The sequence below is a fragment of the Ichthyophthirius multifiliis genome (assembly GCF_000220395.1).
Source record: "Ichthyophthirius multifiliis unplaced genomic scaffold scaff_1120509251438, whole genome shotgun sequence".
NCBI lineage: Eukaryota > Ciliophora > Oligohymenophorea > Hymenostomatida > Ichthyophthirius > Ichthyophthirius multifiliis.
Genome location: NW_004085875.1, coordinates 71,109 through 96,011, shown reverse-complemented (window position 1 = coordinate 96,011; position 24,903 = coordinate 71,109). Strand labels below are relative to the sequence as shown.

The following is a 24,903-nucleotide window of genomic DNA, read 5'->3' as shown; positions in this document are numbered from 1 at the left end:
AAGCTAAATATTTAATTAATATGAGAAAATAGACTTACCGGAAGAATCGTAGAATAAATCCACAAGTTTAATTTGTATAAAAACACTTGATCCAATTTATTATAGTTAATTTAGTTAAAATAAATAGGCTTATAAATGAATTAACAAAAAATAAATAAAAAAAATTAAAAATCATTTATTTTTTTTCAACACAAAAAAAATAAAATATATAAAATTAAAAATTATACTAAAAATTTCAATTTTAACTTTAATTAAAATTATTTAAATCAGGAAAAATAACAGAAATGTCTAATTATTCCAAAAACTTATCTTATTTAGACTTTTTTTCACTTTTTTTCTAATTAGAGTTTTTTTTTCCTAATTATTAATCAATTAATTTTTAATTTTGGTTATTTTGTTATCTAAATCTATGAATAATTCTTTTATTTTAAGAGTATATCACATTACAATCTTTCTTTCTTATATAGTCAAAAGGATTTGATTAAGAGCGACTAATTTTCACCAAATTTGTTTAGTTTTTATTATCTTTTAATTATTTTAAATATTCTATAGTTTATTTAATATCATTCAAGGCAATAAAAGGTAATTAATCTGTATACTTATCAAATTATAGGTCTCCATCATATTTATAAACTTAAAAATTATTATTATTTTCCCATTAATATTATCCTAAAGTTTTCCTTTAACCAATATCTTCGTCTAAGTCTTCAGCTACAAATCCTAAATAAACTTAGTTATTTTTAACATTTTTTTGATTTTAAAAATTTGTTAAAGTTGTTAATTTATTGTAGCTTTCAGTATTTTCAATTTTTTTTTCTTCTATTTTTTTGAAATATTTTTTTTATTAAGTTTATTTTTTATAACAATCCTTATATTTTTATAAATTATTTTATATTTATTTTATTTTTATTTAAAGGTTTTTGTAATTATTTATTAAATTTGAGTTTGTCATTTCTAATGTTTAATTATATCTTTATAATTTTGAAATTTAGTTTATTTTCTTTTTATTTTGTTTTATTTGTTTTTCGCTCATTTTCTTATATGTTTCTATTTCATTATCAAGTCTTTTTTGTTTGTTTAGATTTCTTATATATAAAAATATAAATATATATATATATATTTACTATATAATTCTCTCACTTCTTTACTATATTAATGATGTTTAATAGCTCGTATCTTATACTTCTTTTATATTTATTGGTTTTTGTAAAGTGTTACTATTTGTAAATTATTATTAATATTTTTTTTCCATTTTTAATAATTCCGGTTTATAAAATGTTTTTATTTTTTCTTTTAAATGACCTATATTATAATTATCATCGTCAGAATTCATGGTATTTTATTCTATTATTGTTTCTATTTTTTATATATATATTTTAAAAAATAAAAATGTTTTTTGATTATATATTTAACTTTTTTTCTTAAAAGATTATGTTTTTAAGGCTTTTAAAAATTAAACTATTTGAAATTTAATTTACTTTTTATAAATAAAAATATTAATTAAAATATATACTATTTTAATATATTTTTAAAATTTAAATAACTAAAAAATGTTTTTATCAATTAATTTAAAAAATAAATGTAAATAATTTACATCTGAACTTTATTAAATTAGTATATTTTATTTTTGCAATTATGCATTTTGTTAAGATTTTTAAGAAATCTCTTCTTTACACAATTCAATTTCATTATTAAGAGCTATAAGATTTAAATTAGGCTAAACTATCTATAATATATAAAGAAAATGATTAATTATTTTTTTATTAATTTTATGTATTTTTTTACGTCTCTATACTCAACTAAGTTATTTGTTGTCTCTGAAATTCTATTTTAATTATCAGCTTATATTCCTTATTATTACTAAGTTTCAATACTTTAAATAATAAGTTCTTTTTCAAACAATATTTTTCTTAATTCTTGTATTCTCTCATTTAACTATACAAGTAATTATTTTTTAAAACACTCTGTTTCTTCTTTGTATTATTATATTTATAAACTCTTTTACATATTTTAAAAAGAAATTTTTAAAACTATATTTAAAGAAAAAATACTTTGCATTAAGCCAAGTTTCTATCACTTATCATTTTTTAAATCAAATAAACCAATTGATTATTTTCCAAATAAAAGCTTTTTAGTAAAATATTTTTTTATTCATCGTTAAGGTTTTCTATTTGACATTATATGAAATATATACTTAAAATATTTTGATGCAATAAAAAATATATATATATATATATAAATAACTAAAATAATAATTACAATAATTTTAATTTTATAATATTGCAGATTCTTAATGTTAATAATATAATTAAATATTATTAATTATTTCCTTATTTTAATGTTGTTAATCTTTTAAATTTTTTAAAATTCTTAAAAATTATAGCTTTTTCGTCCTGAATTTTCCATTTTAAAAATAAAATTTAAATCTCTTTATAAAAATTGTTATTTTTATTTTGATTTTAATATATAAATAATTATACTTATTTTACTATTGTTTTTATTTAAAATAAATTAATATTTTTTATAATTATAATATTTTTTTGTTTAATTATATTTTTTATATAATTAAAATCTTAAAATTATTATTATTTTAAATAGAATAAAACTATATATATTACACCTCTTTTTATAATAGATATTATTTTTAAAAATATATATATATATATATATATATATATATATCAAAATATTTATTTAATTATTAAAAAGTTTGACTAAATTATTATTATTATTTATCAAAAATATAAATTTATTAATATATTAATTTTAAATTTAATATTTCTAAATTAAATAAAATTATTTTTTATATTATTATTTCGAATAATTTGACAGTATATTAATATCATCTTATTCCACATTTATAGAATAAATAAAATTATATAAACATTTTTGATTACAAAAAATAAAAAATATTATAATTGAATATATAGTGGAAAAAAGAATATAAATATTATTTAATTTATAATAATTATATTTTACTAATTATATTCAATAATCTTTTAATGAATTTATGAAAATAGTAGAACTATTAAAATATTATTGAATTTAATTACTTTTTTTTGCATTTCTATAAATCTTTTAATTTTTTTTAAAAAAATACTTGTAATAATTTATATTATTTATATTTTTTTTACTGTCTTATCATTAAAAAACTCTAGTAATTTAGCTAAATATTAAATTTCTAAAGCAATATCACTTATTGATTATAATTTAAAATATTTTTTCATAAACTAAGAAAATATTTCATTTATTTTTGCATACATACTGCTATTAAAGGATGCAGATAATTATTATTAAGAAATATATAAAATATTTTCAGATAATTCAATTTAAGCTTGTTATAAACTCTAAAAGCAACTCTAGGTTAAAGTTACTGCAATATAAATTGATGCTAAAGCTATATTCTTAATACAAAATTAAAAATTTGATAAGTTTTGTCTAATATTAACTAAGTCAACTAGTGTATTTAAAGTAAAGCAAAAATATGGATTATCTTTTAAACATTAGCATCCTCTAAAATATTTATTTTCAAATATTTATATTATTATATTATTTATAGTTTCTAAGCATACCGGATTTATTTTCCAATTTAAAACATTTAAAATATTTAGCTCTGCTTGTAAAAATTCTTATTCTTAAAATTGGTTATTAGTTAATTCAATGAACAATTTAATAATATTGTTTTAATGATTCTATAAAAAATAATAATAACATAAAAAAAAAAAATGATAATTACTATTTTTTAAAATAATTAAATAAAATTGGATAAGTATTATTTTTTTAAAAAATAATATATTTTTTATAAAAAATGCATTTTTATTTAAAATTTTGTTAATGTATTTTTTATTTTTATATAAGATTTAAATTTTTCATTAATTATATTAAATAATGATATATATAATTTTATTTATATTTTTAATAATAATATTTAAGTTTAATTATTTACTTCTTTTTTCGAACATATAAACAAGCAAGCTGCAGCATATAATAAAGTCTAGCTATCTTTTAGTTAAAAATTTTCTTTTAAAAATAAAATATCAAATAAAGTTATAGATTATTAAACAATTTATCTAGAATATTATAAATTGTGTCCTTATTTTATTATCCAATCAATAATTTGTAAACGTTTTTTAAAAGAAAGTACTGAAATACTACTAGTATTATATTATTTATAACATGTAATATTCGAAGGTATAATAAAACAGTATTCAGATATAGATTCTTAAAGTTCAAAGAAAACATCTTCTACTTATGATGATGAGTCTTAAGTAATAAATTTTTACAACTAACTCTTTGTAATTTTTTTTTATTAAATAAGTTTATTTTAATTAATTTCTTTATTTTCTTCAAAAAGCTTAATAATTTTAAGTCTTTTTCCTTTATAATGAGTGAAGTTTTCAAAGTTAAAAATTATTTATTCGAATTTTTCTTAAGTTATAGTTTCTTCTTTAAAGTTATTTACTTTGTTATAATTATATAATGATAATTTTTCATTTTCTTAACTAGAATTTTTGTTATAATTTGATAAAGATATTGTTTAAGTTAAACCAGTGTTTTGACTAGAAAAATAATCTGTTGTGCAAAGATTTTTTTAAGAAAAAATAGAACCTGGAATTTTAGTATTCTACGTATATATATTACTTTAATTTGTATATTACAAATTTTACTTTTCTTTAATTTGTATTTTTAGTCTTGTCATATAATTATGTTATTTTAACTCGCATTTCTTTATTTTCTTTTAGATGTTTCCATTTTCATTTTAAACTGAGCTTTCTTATTTTCTTTATTTTTCTGTACATTTTTTAGCCATTCTTTTATATATAGATTAGATATTTATACTTTTTTTAGAAAAAATAAATTGGATAATTATAAAAAATAAATTAATTTATATATATTTTTTTAGAAAAAAAAAAAAATTATTTATAAAGCGCTAAAATTATGTTATTATTTTATTTAAATAAATATAATGATTTAGAATTAAACAGATTTATATAAATGAATTTAAATATTAATTAGATATAATATCTTTTATTATTGATTTAAAAAAAAGATTTTTTTTTCAATATAAAAGTAAGGAAAATTAATTTTATAATAGATATCAAGTATTTTAAGCATATCTAAAAAAATTATTTAGTGATTAAAATCCACAAATTTTTAAATTTTATTAATGAATTTATATAATTTTACTTAATTTTTCTATAAATCTAAAATTAATAAAAAAAAAAAATTATTAAAAATAAAATATTCTAAAAAATAAAACCATATATAGGTTTTTTTTAATTCTAAATAATTATTGAAGTAATAAAAAAAAAATAACATAAAATTCGATAAAGTAAAAAAGTAGATAAGATTTGGTTTAATATTTAATTTATATTATATATAACGAAAATAGAATATAATTATTCGTTTTTGATTAATATAATTTAAATATAAGCTTATTTAATATCAATAAATAATAAAAAAATATTAAGTAAATACAAACAAACAAAAATAAAAAATATTATCAATCTAAAAATAATTTTTTAAAGTAAAAAATAAAAAAATCAAAAATATAAAATTATTAATTTATTTTTATTTAAAAATATCCTATATAAAAATCATGTTTTATATCATCTAGGTAAATTCTCAATAGAGTCTCTAATTAAAGAAGCAATTTATTTGATATCAACTTCTTAATTTTAATCAGCTAAATAGAAAATCTCATTGAAAATAATATCAATATCTTATTTTTCAATAGTTTTTTGAATTTCTTTTATTGTCTATTAAAACATTTAAACACTTATTTTAGAGTTACCTTCAAAAATAGAAAAAAGAATTTAATATGATATATAGTAAGGATCGAATTTAACTTCTTCAGTAAAAATTTAACAGGCTTATAAAATATTTTAAATTTAAAATTCGACTATAGGTATATTTTTTTTATCATTTTCTTTTTATTATTAATTATCTTTTTTATTTTCAAGCTCTTATAAAACTTCTTATTAATCAATATTATTATTTTTTTCTTTTTCATTGCTTTTATTTTCATCAAAAAGTTCGACTTAGCTATGAGATTAAGATTATTATTATAATTAAAAAGGAGGAATATAATTTTTTTAATCTATGTCATCTGAATTTAAAGAAATTCGAGATGCAAAACCATTCATAGTTTTAATTTATTACAAATCTGTTTATTTTTAGCTTTTTATTAAAGCTGCTTCTTATAAATAATACAGTTCTTCATCTTCTATTTGAAGAAAGCCTAATTTTTGTGAAATTTATATTATATCGAGATTTATTCCAGAGTTTTGTTAAAATAATTATTATATTTGATCAACTATTATTTATCTATAAACTAATGTTTCGTCTTTTCTTACTTAATAATTAATTCTGTAATAATGTTTTAAGAATCTATAAAATTTAGAGAATGAAATGAAGATTTATTTTTTTTATTAAAAAACTACTTTTTCAATAATTTCGATGTCTTTTAATTATTATACATTTGAGTTTATGGAATATTTCCTTAGAAAATTAGGAAAAACGAAAAATATATTAAAAAGAATAAGAAACAATCCAAAAGCGAAAAAAAATTAACAAAAAATCTCCTCCAAAATAAATTTTATATAAACAAAAACGAAAATAAGCAACCAAATAATACTCAAAATAAGACATAAATGCATTAATCTAATAGGAAAATAAAGAGCCGAAAAAGGAAATTAAACTTCATGTCTAGAAACATTTTTTTCTAAGTATTTATGCCTTCCTTGTAAATAGAAAGGGTATACTATTTTTGATTTAAAGTTTATATTTTTTTCATTCTCATTGAGATTTAGAAATTTAAAATTATATAAAATTTCGTCGTTTAGATTATATACTAGAATTTGTTTAGTGATTTAGAGTTGGATTTTATTTTAGTTTAGGGACATTATTATTATAATTATTAAAATTACAATTAAAATTATATTTTCTATTAGCCAGTTTTTTAGCATGTTTATTAAATAAATGCTTAATAAGAAAAAAATTAAAACAAGAAATGAAACCAAATTAATAGTAAAAATATTCAATAGGCTTTTTGCTTACACTCTTCCTAAATATTCTGCAAAATTAAAATCTTAACGGAGGACCATAGGCTCTAAATATGTTAAGTGAGAAATTGGCATTACAAAATCTTCCTTTATTATAAAATAATGCATATTTTTTATCATCTCTTCATATCCTTGATCATTTAATTCTTCAAAATTAGTCAATAAATTGTTTCTTTTTGGCCAGTTTTTCTCGTAAGAATAATATTAATTACTAAATGATTACAATATAAAAGCATAAATAATAGCTAATAAAACCCAAAAAATTGCAAAAAGAGAAAAACTAATTGAAAAAGCATAAATATTAAAATATTATTTTTATATAATATCCAAAAACTTATTATAATAAAGTATTTGGATAATCCCGTTCATACTAACGAGAATAATAACATCCAATGTGATAATCCTTAAAGCTTTAATATAATATTTTGCTAATTTTCTACTCAAGAAATCTCTTATGGCGACTATAATAATCAAAATAAGAATTAAAAAACTTAAAATCAAACAATAATATATCGATTTTTCCGCCTAGCTCATTTTATCCATTTCTTATATTATTTATTCCTATGTTTTTTATTATTCAATTCTTATATCGTTTGTTCCTTTATCACAATTCATTATTCCTTCGTTTGGATCGAAATATCCATTTAAATTACAATTTTGGGGAATTATTTATTCTTCTATTTCTTATTATTCGCTTTTTGAATTCATTAAATCGTTTATTTCTTTCATTAATTATACATCTTCTTATTTTTCTTAGTTTGCTAATTCTTCTGAATTTTAGTTTGATTATTTTTCAAAATCGTTTTATTATTCTTCATTTTTTTCTGATGAATATGAACCTTGAGAATTTTGTTATTTTAAAGGAATTTATTCTTATTAAGCTACCTAGGTTTTTGATTAATTTTTCATTTTATTTAATATTTAGTCCGAAATATCTTATATTTCTTATGGCTGCTATTATTTTTTTTATTAATCGAAAATACTGTCAGAATCTATATTTTTAATATTTGTATTGATTTATTGGTCATTTTCTAGTTATTATCTAATTGATGTTTACGATAATATATATTATTTAGAATCTTATTATATTTTTTATATTATTGGTTCAACTTTTTAGTTATTTTAATTATCTAATTAATTAGTTAAATACATATTTAAATCTAAAAATTCTTATTAAATTAGATTTTCGAATGAATTTTATATACTTATTTATATTGAAATTTATAAAATAATGAAGAATATAATTAATACTTTTCGCATTTTTTTTTTTATTTTTTTGTTAGAAATTGTAAATATTTTATATTGAAAATGTATTTTATTAATTAATTTTTTTTAAAAAAATAAAGATTTTTATAGACTTCTTATTTGAAAATTTTAAAATATTTTTTTATTTTAAAAATTAAATTTTTTTATAGTTAATAATTCATATTTTTATATAAATATTATTTAAAAGAGACAAAAAAAAAGAATTTGAATAATTAATACCTAAAACATTGCTTAAATATATTTTTTTCATATTTAATAAATTTTATTTTGTATTAAATTTAAACCTAATATTATTAATTTAAATTATAATAAAAATATTTATCATATAAACAATAATAAGTTCACAAATATATTAATTTTTTTTTTTTTAATCATTATATATTATTAGAAATTTAATTTTGTGTTTTTGCATTTTTTTTACTCTAATTAAAGACATTAATATTGAATTAGTAACATATATATCCTTTAGAATTAATTAACTAAATTAAATATTATCCTTTATTTTATTTTTTTGGAATACCTGTAAAAATAAAAGTATTATCAACAATTTCTAAAGAAATCCAATTCGGTAGATTAAATCCATTTTTATTTGAATATACTCTCTAAAAATCTAAATTAAAAAAATTTCTAAATTTCTAAATAAATACTTTTTAATTAACAGTTTCACGTTTAGATTTGAAAAATGATCTTATTTCTTAAATATCTTTTTCTCCTAAATGAATAACTTCTCCTATTGAAGATTTTTAAAAAGAAGGTTTTTAATCAATATCGAATCCATAAAATTCTGCTTTCAAAGCTTCATTTAATAAGTTTTCGTTCTCTTAATATATTTAATGAGATACTTACTATAGCATAATTTTGGTTTCTATTAAATCTGTATTAATATTTATTTTTCCGAATAGATCTTCTTGAATTAAGCTTTTTTAGTATTCTTAAGAAGATAGATATATTGATTATTATGTTATTGTTACTCTTTTAAAAATTTAATGGCTTTCTCTTTTTTACGTTTCTGAATCATTTTTTGATAAAAATTTGTATTAAAATGATTAAAATTCATATTAATTAGATATAAATTCCTTTATCCAAAAGTAAATTAATTTATGTGTAAATTTATATATAAATATTTTTTTTGATTTTATATACTTTATACCAATCAACATTCTTATATTATTTTTAAGAATTTTTTTTAAATTACTTATATATTTATAAAATTATTAAGTTCTTTTTAAGCTTTTCTTAAATATAGATACTATAAAAACCGTGATAAAGTCTTGATTATTTATTTATAAAATCGAACTCGTTAATAAATTAATATATCTCAGGTTATTTTTAATAAATTTTAAGCATTTTTTCAATAAAATCATCTAAATTTTAAATTTTATCAAATTCTTTTTTATTCAATTATTTAAAAAGCAAAGTTATATTTTTATATATATGAGGAAAAAGTATTATTTTTTTATACAGGATATCTTCATAGTTAAGGTTTATCTCTTTATAAGTGTAAAGTTCTTTATAAAAGTATTAATGAATAAATTTTCTAAAAAGAAATAAAAATATAATAATTGTTAAAGTGATTATCAAAGCAAGCAAATATCTCAAAATTATTTTTATAGGAATTTTAGAAAAAGTTACTTAAATATTTTCTTTGATTTATTCATAATCATCATTGATAAGAAATTAAATATTAAATGTTTTTTTATAATTATTTAACTCTCCTTTAATAATAACCATATAATAAAGTTCATTTTCAATAACTTCAATATTATTAATATTAGAAGAAACCTTTTTTTTATTTATTTATTTATTTTATTTTTTAATAATTTATTTCAATTTTACTTACACTAATATTTAATTTAATATTATATAATCTATTTTATTTAAAGTTAAATTAAAATTTTATTGTTTATTATGTTTCTACAATTAGACCTTCAGGATATTATTCTTCATATTGTTTTTAAAATGGATATTATATTTTTAGGCTCTCTTTTATTTATAAAATTTTCATTTAATCTAGTTTAAAAGTATATGTATAATCATTATTTATTTCATCCTGTATCTTTACATTAACACATGAATTTTCTATATATTAAGATATTAATATTTATCCATTCAATATATTATTTATTTTTTATTTATCGCCTTATATCGATAAATAAGTATTATTTTTAACCAAAGATAAAACTACTTCTTCTTCTTGATATTTTTTCACTAAAAAATGAGGTGGTTCCTGATAATTATTAAATACTTCAAGCTAAATTTTTATTTAAGTTTATGAACTTATCACGGTATTTTCTTATTAGTTAATATTGAAAGATAAAGAAGGATGAACATAAAATTTAATTGGATAAAAAAATATACTTCTACTCAATATAGTATTTATAAAATTATAAACTTCCTAATTATATAATTCCTTAAGATAACTTTAAAATTAACTTTAAAATTCCTTGAATGGAGTAAAAGAATTAGAAATAAATCCATTTTCATCAATATAATTATATTATTACTTTTATATAAATAAAAAAAAATATTTAAAAAAAAAAAAATTTACTAATTAATTAAATAGATTTTTACCAATTAAATTTAACTTTTAATTATTAAAATCATCAGCATTTAATTCAATTTTAATCAAAAGTAAAATTATATTAATTCCTTCAGAATCAATATCAATAGATGTTTTATCAACATACATATTAACTAGATTTTAGAAAGAATCTAAATTATAATAGTCAGGAGTTTTAATAATTTAGAAATTCTTATACAAAAAAATTTAACTAATCCAAATTTATTTTTCTATAAAAAGAGGAGAAAATTTAAATTCTACATTTTATCCAACAAAAAGTTCAAAATTCGTTTAATAAATACCATCATTTTTTATATGAGTATGAATTTAAATAGGATTTTTAGAAAAACATATTCTAAATCCTTTAGGAACAGTATATATAAAAAAATGGTTTTTGGGATGAAAAACAATAGAGTAAGCATTTTATTATTAACCAAATTATAATTAAGAAACTTTTCTATATTAAATCAAATCAATCAAAGAAACTTAACCTTTTCCCATTTAAACTACTATCAACATATTATCTTTAAAGCTTGTTTAAGTAAATTTTATAGCCCAACCATTTATAAAAATTCTTTTAAATAAATAAACATTATCTAAATCAACACATTTATATATTGTAATTCCATTTAATCCGTCAGCTACATATACAATATTCTAATTTTTATTATCAAACCTGATATATTCAGCTCCATAAGTGTAAAAAAATTCAACAAATTTAAATTCGAAATTTTTTGTGTCTTTTTTTTATATTTTAAAATAACCAACTCCTTCTCCTCTTATTGCATAAAATCCTTTAGTAAATTAATTATTAAAAACTACACTTTCTACTCCTGTAGAAATAGATTGTATATTAAATCTTCCGACTTCATATATATTTTGGATATCGTAAATGTTAATAGCATAAAAACCTTATATCCCATTTGCGCAAACTATAATATTTTCCTAATCATTAGAAGTTAAATCGTCACAATCATTAGCTACATCTTCTAATTTAAACTCTTTAATTTCAATTATTTATATTTTTTGGTCTTCTTGTTTATTGATTTTGTAAAAAATCATACCTTGTTCAGACTATCCAACTATTAAAATTTACTTTTTTTATAAATAAAGTAAAGTATCATGTGATACATTGTGTTTTGCCTTACTGAAGATTTATTTTGGAAAGTAAATATCCCTAAGATCATATACAAGTAATCCTTGGAAACCTGCTGCTATAAATAAAAAAGAACCATCTTCATCAATTTAACTTTAATAGGGATATTCATCTTAAATATCAACGGTTAGAAAACATTAATGTTTATTATAAATATTAATAGAGTTTTAGTCGTTTTACTACTATTGTTAAAGACTACTTAATTTTTAGCTTTCGAAAATCATTAAATTTTATGCATCACCGAAATAAATGAGTCCCCTGTTTAGTTTCATATTTAGATGTATTACAAAGTTAAATATTGGAATAAATTAGTTTAAATAAGATTTTTCGTTTTCTATTCTATAAATAAATATACCTTATGTCTAAATCCCAATTAAAAGCATTTTTTAATAATAATCAATATAGAATGAGCCTATAATTTCTTCTCTTAAGAACATATTTAGTTTAATATTTTACCATCATTTTTATGTCTATTATTTTTATGCATTAGGTATCTGGGCTTATTCCATATAATATTTAATTATCTTCAATAAAATGAATTTATGTCAAATTCAAACCATTATAAATTTAAAATATGTTTGTTTCATATATATATTTTATATTATAAATAAACAAACCTAAATCCTAATTACATAAAAAAACAAAATTATTTGAAACAAAAAAACCCAAAGTATGCTTTTTTAAAAATTAGTATTCTTATCCATATTTATAAACTATATTTTGATTAAATTATTAGTATTCATTTAATTCTAATATTAAAAATTAGGAATAAGAACATATAAATATGTAATTATTATCTTAAGATATTTAGAAAAAATCTATTTCGAAATTTTATTTATTTACTATTTATGAATACATAAATTTTTAGTTTTGAAAATGAAGCAGTTAAATTCCACCATTTTAGCCTAAGTTTGCATATATTTACCCTTTTTGGGATATTTATAAAGATAATATTTTCAAAATTACCTCAGTTTATAATTCATAAATACGGTCATCGTATATTTAAAGCATTTCATTTTCAAAAACTAAAAATATATTGTTTTAATAAAAACTATGTGTTATGATTTAAGTTAGTTATTTATTATGGAATTGTTTCTATAATAAAGGATCCTAAATATATATGTTTATTTCATCATTTTCTTATTAAGTATAAATAATTTTTAATATTAGAAATATTTTTAATAATTAGTAAAATAAAAAATTTGTTAATATTTTCATTTTATATTAAAATATTATTTTAATTTTAAATCTATGTTAATTTCATATAAAATTAGTTTTATATATATAAATAAATCGATAAATTAATTAATTAAAATTATTAAAAACATAAATTATAATAAATATTAGTATAAAATTTATTTTTAAAATATTTTGAACAAAATTTAAAAATAAAAATAAAAATAAATAATTAATAAGATTTATATTTAAAATAATTAAACAGTAAATATATTTAATTTATTAATTATTAATATTATTATATCAAGTCAAAATAAAATGCTATTTTATAGTGTTAAGAAAAAATATTTTGGCCAATTTTTAATTTTTATAAATTAAAAAATTAAAAAGTTAATAAAATCTTTGTTTTATCTTTTTTTTTCCAATAAATTAACTTTTTATATTTACTAATTTATTGTTTTAGCATATTCGTGCATTAAATTTTATTATTAAATTAAATTTATATTTTCATTTATTCTAAAGGTAAATATTATTAATTAAAAAAAATAAAAAAATACCGCCTCTAATATTATTTATAAAAATAAAAAAATGATTCATAAACCATAAAAAATAAAATAAATATTCCCAACATTAGATGTAAGAAAAAAAAAAAATTATATATATGAAAAAGTTTTAAAACAATATAAAAAAATTTAATAATTAAATATTATGAAAGTTTACATTTTTTTTTTTTTTTTTGATATTAAGAACGTTATTTAATATTTCAAAACTCCAAACAATAAAAGATCTAAACAATAAACAGAAGAAATAGTTATAGCCACAAAGCAAATTCCTTTTTTTTAAAAATATGCATAAAATGGTTAAGAATAAATTCATTATGAATGTATTTAAAATATGACATATGAAAATGCTAAATCTAATTAGGTAATATTTGAATAAGGTAGTTTTATTTATTTTAAAAAAATAAAAAACATTTATTTGAAATATAGGTTCAATAGGAGATAAGTTTTACTTAATTTTAGAAGGAATATTAGGGGTATATATAAATATGAGATATATGAATACGCAAAATAATTAAGATAAAAAATAAGATAGTTAATAAAATAATCATATAAAATGTGTTAAATACCTTGAAAGTGGAAGTGGATTTGGTGAACTATCTTTAATTTATAATACACCGAGATTGGCATCAATAATAAATCTTGAACATAATGCAGATTTAGCAATTTTATCAAAATAAAAATTTAAAAATATTTTAAGAGAATAAGAAGAAAATAATTTAATCAAAGAAATTAATTATTTAAGAGATTTACCTATATTCTAAAATCAAAGTTTTAATATTATTAGAGATATTTATTTAAATACATTTTAAATGTCTTTTTTAAAAAATGACATTGTGTTTTAGTAAGGAGATAATTGTGATTCTGTTTATATTGTTAAAAGTGGTGAATATATTGTAAAAATATTTATACTTTAATTCATATTTTATATATATTATTTTGTTTAGACTTTTTAAAAATTCGAATAAAAAGATAATAACTATTAAATATATTCACAAAATTAAAATTTTAATGAATTAAATAAAAATATTTAAAAATAAGATAAGAAAATGATGACAGTAACTATTATATTTATATATATAATTTATATATTATTTATAATTAGTTATCGATATTAGGAAAAAATGAATTATTTGGAGAAGAAGATATAATAAAAAATTAAAAGAGAAGTTTTGGAGTCAAGTGTTATTCGATAAAAGGAGAATTATTAATGATTAGAAGAGATTAGTTTATAAACAAAGTTTTAAATGACAAATCTACATCTTAATATATTTATGATTTGTTGAAAATAAAGTCGGAGAATTTTAAAAAGAAACAAAAGAATATAAAGGAATAATTAAAATCTTACTCTTAATATTTAGTAGGAAGTGATATAAAACATAGAAAATCAAGAACTAATTTGGATTTAGATATTTTAAAAATGCCTATTTAATATACTAAATAAGAATAGGAATAAGTTTAAGAAAAAAAAAGTTTTAATAAAAGTATTTCTAAATCAAATAATTAAGAAATTGAAAATTTAAATAAAGAGGTAACATCAAGCAATGTGTTAATATCACCTACTAAATATTAAAATTTTTAATCACCTAAAAAATAATTGAATAACTAATCTCCTCAAAAGCAAGCCAATAAATAATAATATTAAAAATATGTTAGTTTCTAATCACCATAAAAAGAAACATATTTTTATTAATAGTTTGAAAACAAATCTGACTAATAAAAATCAAAGACTTTATAAAAAAAAAAAAAAAGTTTTATAATAAGTGATAATGATAATAATATTAATATAAATAATAATAATAATCAATACATGTATTCTCGTGGAAGTAAGTATGTAATTAATTCGGAATTGAATGATTATTAAAAAGATAATTAAAATAATTATTAATAATAATAATAATAATAATTAAAAGATTTATAAATGTTTTAGGAGAGTATTCCTATAAAATAATAAATACTTGAGAAGTTAAACAATTTATAATAATAAAAAAAAGACTAATAGTTAGATAATTAATAATTTAAAATACACTAGAATTAGGAAGCTGTTAATTAAGCTTAAGAAATATAAGAAAAATTATTAAAATTGAAAAATTTAAATAAAGTATAATAAAACTATTTATAAACTTAAAAACTTTAAAGTAAACTTAATATAAATGCTTAAACTTTAAACATATTTTAATAAATTTACAAAAGAAGGTTTGAAGATAATAATGATGAATATAAACTAAACCCGATGTAAATTAATTATTTATAAAGCTAAACATAATATAAATAAAATTTTAGTAATAAATAAAAATAATGTTTTTAAGATTTATAAAATAATTAATATTAAAGTTAATCTTTACATAATAAATCAACTTAACATTTTATTAAAAATTAATTTTAGTTCAGTTTTAATAGTTTGAGTAATAATAAAAGTAATTTTAATTTAAGTAACAATAATTTAAGTATTAGCTAATAAAAATAAATTACACAAAAAAGATGTGCCTCTATAAATGGAATAAAAGTTTTTTAATTGGATTTATCTAATAATGTCAAAAATAATAATATACATTCTAAAAAACATAGAATCTCTTAAATTTCTAAAAAATAATTAATTTGATACTTTTTAAATATTATATGTTTATATTAATTAAAAAACTAGTTTTTTATAATTAAGAAAATCTATATTAAAAATTAATTTAGATTTTTTTCTTATTTTTGATCTTTTATTTATAATAAGAAAAAAGTCAATAAAATATAAATTATTTAATTTCATATTTTTTTTTAAATTAGAATTTTTAATAAAAAAAATATACAAGAAAAAAAGATCAATGTCTGAATATTTTAGAAAATATATAAAAAAAGAAAATTATCCTATCCACCCGTAAAAATTATAAATAAATAAAGTATCAAATAAAATACATAAATAATAGAAATTAAATTAAATTCAAAACGACATTTAAAAATTGTATATTGGAGGCGTTAAAAAAAAGACAATGGAGAGAATCAGATGGAAATGAATGGGACATCATTTGGGCTGAAAAAGAATGGATAATAGACTAAATGGATTATACTCAAATAGGTTATTAACAAAAAGTTAATCATTATAGAAATCATTATGAAGTATTCAAAAGTAAATAAATGTTATATTAATTTATTTTTAATCTAATATTATATAGTTAACAAGAAAAGATCTATTAACGAGAAATATAAAAAAGCATAAAAAGTAACTTGAAAAAGAAGGAAAAACCGAAGAATTATTATAGTATTTTTTAAAAATTAATTCCTAATTGAAAATTTATTTATATTAGATATGATTTTATCCCTTTAACTTATTAACTTCCATTAGAATATTCCTTGTTTTGTGAAGAATTTAAAAAACATAATTAACTGAATGAACAAAAGTAACTTTGGATAATGAAGCCTGTAAATTTATTATTTTTTTCTTAATTTAATAGTTTGATAAATATAAATAAAGATTGCTAAGTCATAAGGAAAAGGTATTTTTATATTTAGAAACCTCAAAGAAATATCACAATGGAAGAATGCAAACCGTTATAATCCTGAAAACCCTTCAGTATATTCGAAATATTAATTTAATTACTTTATTTATAAATAAATTAATATAGGCAGGCTCTTATGTAGTTTAAAGATATATAAGTGATCCTCTTCTAATGGGAGGAAAAAAATTTGATATGCGAATATATGCATTATGCACAAATTATCAACCTTTGAGTATATATTTATATAGAACTGGATTTGCTAGATTTACTCATTATAGATATGATACTGATGATATAAATAATGCTTGTAATAATAATAATAAAAAAATTATCTTTATTTATAAATAAAAAGTTGTACATTTAACTAATGTTGCTATACAAAAAACTTCTGAAAATTATGATTAAAAGTTAGGAGGAAAATGGTTATTATAGACTCTTAAATTGTAAATGATTTCTAAATATGGATAAGAAAAAGTAGATGAAGCTTTTTATTAGGTATAAAGTATAATTATAAAGGCCCTTTAAGCAGTTCAAAAAGTTATGATTAATGATAAAAGATGCTTTGAATTGTACGGTTTCGATATTATTTTAGATTCTAATTTAAAACCATGGCTTTTAGAGGTAAACTCAAGGTTTTATTTTAAAATTAATTATATTTTAATTTTAACAAAAAAAAAAAAATATTTATTTAAACAATATAAAATATATTAAATTAAGTCCCTCTATGACAGCTAATACTTAAGCAGATAGTGAATTGAAAATTAATTTATTAGATGATGTTTTTACAATTATTGATATGGAAAAATGTATTATTATAAATATTTACATTTTTTAATAATCCTTTTTATTTAAAGTTTAACTGGTTAAGAAGAATAAATTGGTGGGTTTGATTTAATTTTTAAAGGGACAATAATAAAATTACCTATAAACAGTACTTATAATACTTTATTAGGCTGTTAAAACAATAGATATTTACAATTATAAAAATTAGCTAAAAATACAGCTTTGAGATTGTAATAATAATAAAATAATTAATAATAATAATAAACAAATACTACATAAACAGTTTAAGTTATAAAAGTCTAAAATTAAGACATAAATAAAATAAGAAACAATTCAAAAGGAATATATAATGCTATTGAAAAATAAAATAAAACTATAGTGAATAAAATTAGTTATAATAAATAAACTAAAAATAATAAGAAAAGTCAGAAATTAATTGATAAAAAAAATTAAATTAATTCTCACAAAATGACAATAATAAAGATAAATAAATTAATAATAGTCATACAAATAATGAATAAGAATCAAAAAATCAAAATATGATTGAAACTTAAATAAGTTAAAAAACGAAAAAATTTTAAATTAAATAAATTCAAATTAATTAATTAGGTTATTAGTAAAAATAAAATTAATAAAACAATAATTATATAAAAAATTAATAATAATAATAACATTAAGAATCTTAAAATGCTTAATCATTCCGAAATTATGAATAAAATAAATTATAAATAAATTAAAAATAAAAGTAATTTGCATAAACTTCTTTTGGTAAATTTGGAAAATATAATGATTTATTTTTATAAAATTAATAAGGAAAATAAAATAATGAATGATTTAATACAAATAAATTATTTTTAAATTTTTATGTTTTTTAAATTTATTTATTTTTAACAAAAAAATTGAACAAACAATATTTTCTAAAAACATTAATTAATATTTTTCAAATAAATAAATAAAAAATATATTAATAAATACAAATATTCAGTCTTTTCTCCAAGAAACGTATACTTCATCTGTTCTAAATCTTTAAGTAAAATAAGAGTCTTTAAAATCCATCCTTCCACCAGATTAGTATTCAAGTAATCCAGCATAAGCAATCATAGCACCATTATCAATACAATACCTATGATCCATAGCACCAATTTAACCCCCTCTATTATTTAGTAAATATATGTATTTATATCGAAAGTTTATTATTTAATTAATAAAAAAAAACCTTTATTTCACCATTTCTTATATCATTTCTTATAATCCTAAATTACAACCTACACCTCCGACAATAATAACTTCTTTAGAATTGCAATGAGCCATAGCTCTTTCAGTAACTTCAGTTAGCATTGCAAAAATAGTTTCTTATAAAGAATAGCATAAATCTTCTCTAGTAATATCTTTTGGTATATTTTAAACTTTTTATATTTTATTTTAAAATAAAATATATGAAAATAATTTAAGAAAATCTACTTTTTTTATTTGAAATTTTTTTTTTAATAAGCTTCCTTTTTCTATTTTCATCATCGTAATTTTAATTTTGTTTATAATTTTCGGTCTCATCATAATTTAAATGAGGATATTAATGTACAATATCTTCAAAGAAATTTAAAATACCCGAAAAACTCATATCCATTCCTTTTACAGTATAAGGTACTTAAATAAATTTTTTGCCTTTTTTAGCTAATTATTCAATATTATATCCTGGAGCAGGATCATTTGACAAATTAATAATTCTTGCAAATCTATCAAGACAATTACCTACTGCAATATCTAAAGCTTCTCCAAATATCCTATATCTATTACTTGAGTAAGAAATTACCTATGTGTTTCCCCCTGATACATATAATACTGTTGGATGATTTATACCTGTTACTAATCTACCCATTTCAATATGTGCAATACAATGATTTACTCCTATTAATGGTATATTATGTAATAAACTTAATGTTCGGCTAACTATTGCACCTATGCTTAAAGGAGGACCCATTCCTGGTCCTTTTGTATATGCTATTAATTCTTTTTTATTTTTTATTTTTTTTAATTTTTTGTATTTAAATTTTATTTTATAATACTTATATTTTTCAAAGTTAAATTAGCTTCTTTTAAGGCTTCATCAATTAAACCTAAAATTTTTTCTCTATGATGAATTGCTGTTTCATTTGGTCTAAGACCCGGTTCCTTTATTTGATTTTATAAATAATTTTTTAGATAGGCATTTTATAGATTATTATACCTGGTGGAGTAATAAATGTTGTCTTGGGATTAGCTAAAATTGTTCCATCTTCTTTTACTATGCCTTTATTTTATATTTAAAGTATATTATTAGGATTTAGTTTTTTTTTAAAAAAAAATAAATAAAATAAGAATAAACCAATTCCAATTTTATTTGCTGAACCTTCTATTCCTAATGTTATCATAATTTTTTTTATTATTATAGTAAAAAAACAATAAAAAAAGATAAATAAAATTTAAGATATTTATTTAATAATATTCAAATAAAATTATATTTTATGAAAAAATTTTATTATAAAATAATTAAAAAGCTAATAATCAAACATAAAACTGATTTTATTAAATTTACATTTTATACAATATATTTAATAAATTTAACAAAATAACCAAAAAAATAAAAAAAAAATATATGGGGAATTACTCTTCTAAAATAATTATATATTCGAAACCAATAAATGAAGAGGATAAGTAAAAAATATACAGACGTCCAGAATTTATAAGTAAAAGTCTAACATGTTATCCAGATCCAAAAATAAAAACTATGCAAACTTTATTTCTTCAAAATACATAAAAAAACTATTCTTCTTAAAAATTATTAGGAACTAAAGATTAAAAAAGTAATAAATATTATTGGAAAACATATTCTGATTGCTTAAAATTTGGTACTTTTATCGGAAGTGGTATATTAAATTTAAGCCTTTAAACATGCTAAAATTAAATATAGATAATAAAATCACTCGATTTAATAGGAATATTTTCTAATTCAAGGGAAGAATGCTTACTTTTAGAATATGCTTCATATTTATATAACTTTACTACTGTATTAATGTACATTTTTATTATATCATATATATAAAAACAATAATAAAAAACATTAAAAAAAGAGATGAGTCAGCTAAATAAAATACACTTTAATATATTCTAGAAGAAACAAATTTAGAAACTATTTTTTGCTCTGAAAAATAAGCTTAAGTTATACTATAATGCTAAAATGTTAATAAATTAAAAAATCTCGTTTTATTTTCATAGTAAGATAGTCAACTTAGAGAACTATTAGGCGAAAGCAAATTTAATATATATACTTTAAAATAGATAATTAATTCAGGAAAAAAAATGAACATATAATATTAAAAAGTATAACAAGATGATGTTTTCACAATAATATATACTCCAGGAACAACAGGTTTAAAATAAAAATAAATATTTAATTTAAATTAAAAATATAAAAAATAAGGTTAATAAAAAGGAGTTATGTTAACACATAAAAATATATTATCTACAATTACAACTTTTGAAAATGAAAAAATAAATAAGAATGATATATATATAAGTCATAACACATTCCACATAATGTTTGAAAGGTAAATGTAAAATGTAATTATGGCCTACGGTGGAAGAATAGGTTTTGCAGATCACAGCACGATTGAAACTTTATATAATGATATTAAATTATTAAAACCTACTATTTGGGCAAGTAGCCCTTATCATTTTGAATAGCTTTATGATTATATTAATAATGACTTAAATCAATTGGGTAATACCAAAAAAATGATTGCCAAAAAAGCTTTAGATGATAAACTGGAAAAAGTAAAAAATACGGGCGATTTCTAAACAACCATATGGGATAGACTCATTTTCGGTAAATATATTTAAAGTTTGGGAGGAAAATTAAGATTATGTGGAGTTGGAGCAGCACCAATAAATGGAGATATTTTAAATTTTTTAAAATCTGTTTTTTGTATACCTTTTGCTCAAGGTTTATTTATAAAAAATATATTTAAAATTAAAAAATAAATAAATAGGATATGGTTTATTTGAAACATGTGGAACTTGCTTTACTTCATATGCAAATGATCCGTAAGTAAATCATTTGGGAGGTATAAGAGGAAATTTCGAGTTTAAAATAAAGAAATAGACTTAGTTCAACTTAGAAAGCTTATTAAAGGAAAAATAATAATATGAAGAAAATGCTTAAATAATTATAGGGGAATTATGTATAAGAGGAAATGGATTATTTATTGGTTATTATAATTAACCAGAAGAAACTCAAAAAGTAATAGATAAAGAAGGATGGTTTCATACAGGAGATATAATAGCAATGTGTTAGAATGGGTCTATATAATATATAGATAGAATTGTAAATATTTTCTAACTTAAAAATGGATAGTTTATTTTTCCAGAAATGCTTGAAAACCTTTTTTGTAAAATAAAAGAAGTATAAGAGATATTTATCTATGGAGATCAATCTAATTAAGAAATTGTATGTGTTTTAGTACCTAATAAATAATATTTAATTTAATTTGCTACTGATTAGAATTTATATCATTAAGATAATTTATAATTACTATGTAATGATGAAAAAGTAAAACAGTTTTATCTTAATAAAATTTAAGAATAAGGAATATCTTTACTTAATCTTAAAAAATATGAAATCCCTGCAGCTATACACTTATAATCAAATAGCTTTTTTACTAATGATTGCATTACAAATACTTATAAAATAAAGAGAAATAAAGCAAAATAAATTTATTAAGATGTTATTTAAGGACTTTATTCTTAACTGAAATAACATAAATAATGATTTCATAAAATTTTAATAATAAATATAAATTCAAAAAACAATTATTATAGATTTATTGAAAATAAAGGATATAAAATTATATATGAACTTATCAAATAAATTATTATACAAATTATATTGAAATTTTCAATTTTTAAATTTATCGATTAATTTATTTTATAATTAAATATAAATTCTTTATATAATAAAAATAAAAAATAATTATAAACCATTCATATAACAGTTTACGATATTAAATAATATAAGAATTATATTATAATTTATATATATATACAAATTATTTATTTAATAAATATTTAGTTTTTATAAAAATTTTTTATTATTAAATACATATCTATTTTTAAATAATTAATTTTAATTTGAGATACACTAAATTAACTATAAAATTGATTTTTCTAAATAAAAATATTTTTTTTTCCAATAATTATAAATTTTTTAATTATAAATATAATATTTATAAAAAATAAACATATGGATATTTAACCTGAAAAAAGATTTGAAGTTAAAAAATGGAATGCAGTAGCATTATGGTAATGGGATATAGAAGTTGAAAATTGTGCAATTTGTAAAAAGTAAACAAATTTAATAATTATTAAATATATAAATTTAATATATTAAAAAACTAAATATAAAAGCAATATTATGGAACCATGCATTGAATGTGATGCAAATTAAAATTCTACAGCTGCATCAGAATGTGATGTTGCTTGGGGTGTATGTAATCATGCTTTTCATTTTCATTGCATTTCTCGTTGGTTAAAAACAAGATAAACTTGTCCTTTAGATTCTAGATAATGGGATTATCAAAAATATGGCAGATGAAAATATATTTTTTATATTAAATATAATAAAAATAAATATAAGATAAGTATATTATATTGCGTTTTTTTGACTTTATAATTTTTTTAAATACATTAAATAATTCACTTTTAAAATAAATATTCTTAGAATAAAAAATATATATATATATATGTAAAATTAAGAAATCTTACATTTTATTTTTAAAAATATTAATTTTTATATATAATTTTATAAGTTAATATTAAAATAAAAAAAAAATCATATCAATATTTATATTTAAATAACATATTTAATAAAATAATGGTTATCAAAGATAAATTATGAATTAAACTATTTCTTATAATATTTTTTCTTAATTGAGTATTTATATTTTTTAGCAATTTTTAGATATAAAAAGCAGTTAATCTAAATCAATAATCAATTATATGAAATGAAAAATCTATTCACTATATTAGAATAAAAACATAAAAAATATAATATTTTTATATAAGAAAATAACTTAAAATCTAATATATTATAATTAATAGCAATTAATTTAATTAAATAAACAAAAACGATTTTTATTATAATTTAAATTAAATATTTATATTTTAATATATTATTTTTAAAACTTGTATATTCTCAAAAAAAAAAAGTACATTATGATTTAAAATTTTCAAGATTTGTATAATTAAAATTATAAGATCAAACAAAATACAATATAATAATAAAGTACTTAAATAGAGCCAAACTTAAAAAATAACTATTTATTAGATAAATTTAAATAAATATATAATAAAGATTTAGTTTATTAAACTAATAAAAAAAATGATAAAAATATAAAATATAATAAATTTTATAAAACTAGATTTAAATTTATAGAAGATAATAAAAACAAAATTCTATACAATTCTTTATAGACATTAAATTAAAACCGTACTTTTACAAGTAATCATAATTCATTCAATAAAAATGTTTCGATGAAATAAAAACATTTTATAAATGATTCTAGTGATGATTTATAAAATAATTAAATTTCTAAAAATCAAACTTAAATAAATATTTCGTTGTTATAATAGAAATCAAATGAACAAAAATAAAAAACTAAAAGTTATGAATAAATAAATGATTAGTTTTCTAAAATTATACGAAATAATAGCTTACTTTTTAATAAAAATGAAAATATGAATCAAAATTATTCATAACTTTTATAAAATTTAGAAGAAGTTAATTATTTAAATTTTAACAATTAAAATAATAGTTAAAACT

At 17.2% G+C, this 24,903-nt stretch overlaps 5 protein-coding genes across 5 annotated transcripts, besides 14 other annotated features; 3 read left to right on the top strand and 2 right to left on the bottom strand. All coding sequences in view use genetic code 6, as the record gives it.

The window, feature by feature from the left end:
- Window positions 1-2,509: 2,509 nt before the first annotated feature.
- Window positions 2,510-2,569: a microsatellite.
- An 81-nt stretch (window positions 2,570-2,650) lies between these two features.
- Window positions 2,651-2,682: a microsatellite.
- A 2,467-nt stretch (window positions 2,683-5,149) lies between these two features.
- Window positions 5,150-5,192: a microsatellite.
- A 14-nt stretch (window positions 5,193-5,206) lies between these two features.
- Window positions 5,207-5,259: a microsatellite.
- A 3,184-nt stretch (window positions 5,260-8,443) lies between these two features.
- Window positions 8,444-8,502: a microsatellite.
- A 1,584-nt stretch (window positions 8,503-10,086) lies between these two features.
- IMG5_204530 (hypothetical protein) lies at window positions 10,087-12,483 on the bottom strand (the record flags this gene model as incomplete). Its single annotated transcript, XM_004023776.1, has 3 exons — window positions 10,087-10,112; window positions 10,764-10,833; window positions 11,713-12,483. 3 exons carry the CDS (start codon window positions 12,481-12,483, stop codon window positions 10,087-10,089), a joined length of 867 nt encoding a protein of 288 aa, XP_004023825.1.
- Window positions 10,748-10,772: a microsatellite.
- Window positions 10,847-10,877: a microsatellite.
- A 714-nt stretch (window positions 12,484-13,197) lies between the features above and the next one.
- Window positions 13,198-13,235: a microsatellite.
- Window positions 13,236-14,845: 1,610 nt separating this feature from the next.
- Window positions 14,846-14,886: a microsatellite.
- A 767-nt stretch (window positions 14,887-15,653) lies between these two features.
- Window positions 15,654-15,691: a microsatellite.
- An 873-nt stretch (window positions 15,692-16,564) lies between these two features.
- On the top strand, window positions 16,565-17,081 carry IMG5_204520 (tubulin tyrosine ligase, putative; the record flags this gene model as incomplete). Its single annotated transcript, XM_004023775.1, has 3 exons — window positions 16,565-16,648; window positions 16,698-16,887; window positions 16,944-17,081. Exons 1-3 carry the CDS (start codon window positions 16,596-16,598, stop codon window positions 17,079-17,081), a joined length of 381 nt encoding a protein of 126 aa, XP_004023824.1. The 5' UTR covers window positions 16,565-16,595.
- Window positions 17,082-17,181: 100 nt separating this feature from the next.
- IMG5_204510 (tubulin-tyrosine ligase family protein, putative) lies at window positions 17,182-18,020 on the top strand (the record flags this gene model as incomplete). Its single annotated transcript, XM_004023774.1, has 4 exons — window positions 17,182-17,190; window positions 17,243-17,341; window positions 17,394-17,888; window positions 17,985-18,020. The coding sequence occupies 4 exons, from the start codon at window positions 17,182-17,184 to the stop codon at window positions 18,018-18,020; spliced, it is 639 nt and encodes a 212-aa protein (XP_004023823.1).
- Window positions 18,021-18,281: 261 nt separating this feature from the next.
- Window positions 18,282-18,314: a microsatellite.
- A 439-nt stretch (window positions 18,315-18,753) lies between these two features.
- Window positions 18,754-18,788: a microsatellite.
- Window positions 18,765-18,794: a microsatellite.
- Window positions 18,795-18,897: 103 nt separating this feature from the next.
- Window positions 18,898-18,941: a microsatellite.
- A 55-nt stretch (window positions 18,942-18,996) lies between these two features.
- Window positions 18,997-20,322, bottom strand: IMG5_204500 (o-sialoglycoprotein endopeptidase, putative; the record flags this gene model as incomplete). The annotated part of the gene is made up of 5 exons (XM_004023773.1): window positions 18,997-19,203; window positions 19,267-19,456; window positions 19,512-20,057; window positions 20,114-20,219; window positions 20,275-20,322. 5 exons carry the CDS (start codon window positions 20,320-20,322, stop codon window positions 19,032-19,034), a joined length of 1,062 nt encoding a protein of 353 aa, XP_004023822.1. The 3' UTR covers window positions 18,997-19,031.
- A 360-nt stretch (window positions 20,323-20,682) lies between these two features.
- Window positions 20,683-22,854, top strand: IMG5_204490 (hypothetical protein; the record flags this gene model as incomplete). Its single annotated transcript, XM_004023772.1, has 4 exons — window positions 20,683-21,101; window positions 21,158-21,456; window positions 21,508-22,029; window positions 22,076-22,854. The coding sequence occupies 4 exons, from the start codon at window positions 20,683-20,685 to the stop codon at window positions 22,852-22,854; spliced, it is 2,019 nt and encodes a 672-aa protein (XP_004023821.1).
- Window positions 22,855-24,903: the final 2,049 nt, after the last annotated feature.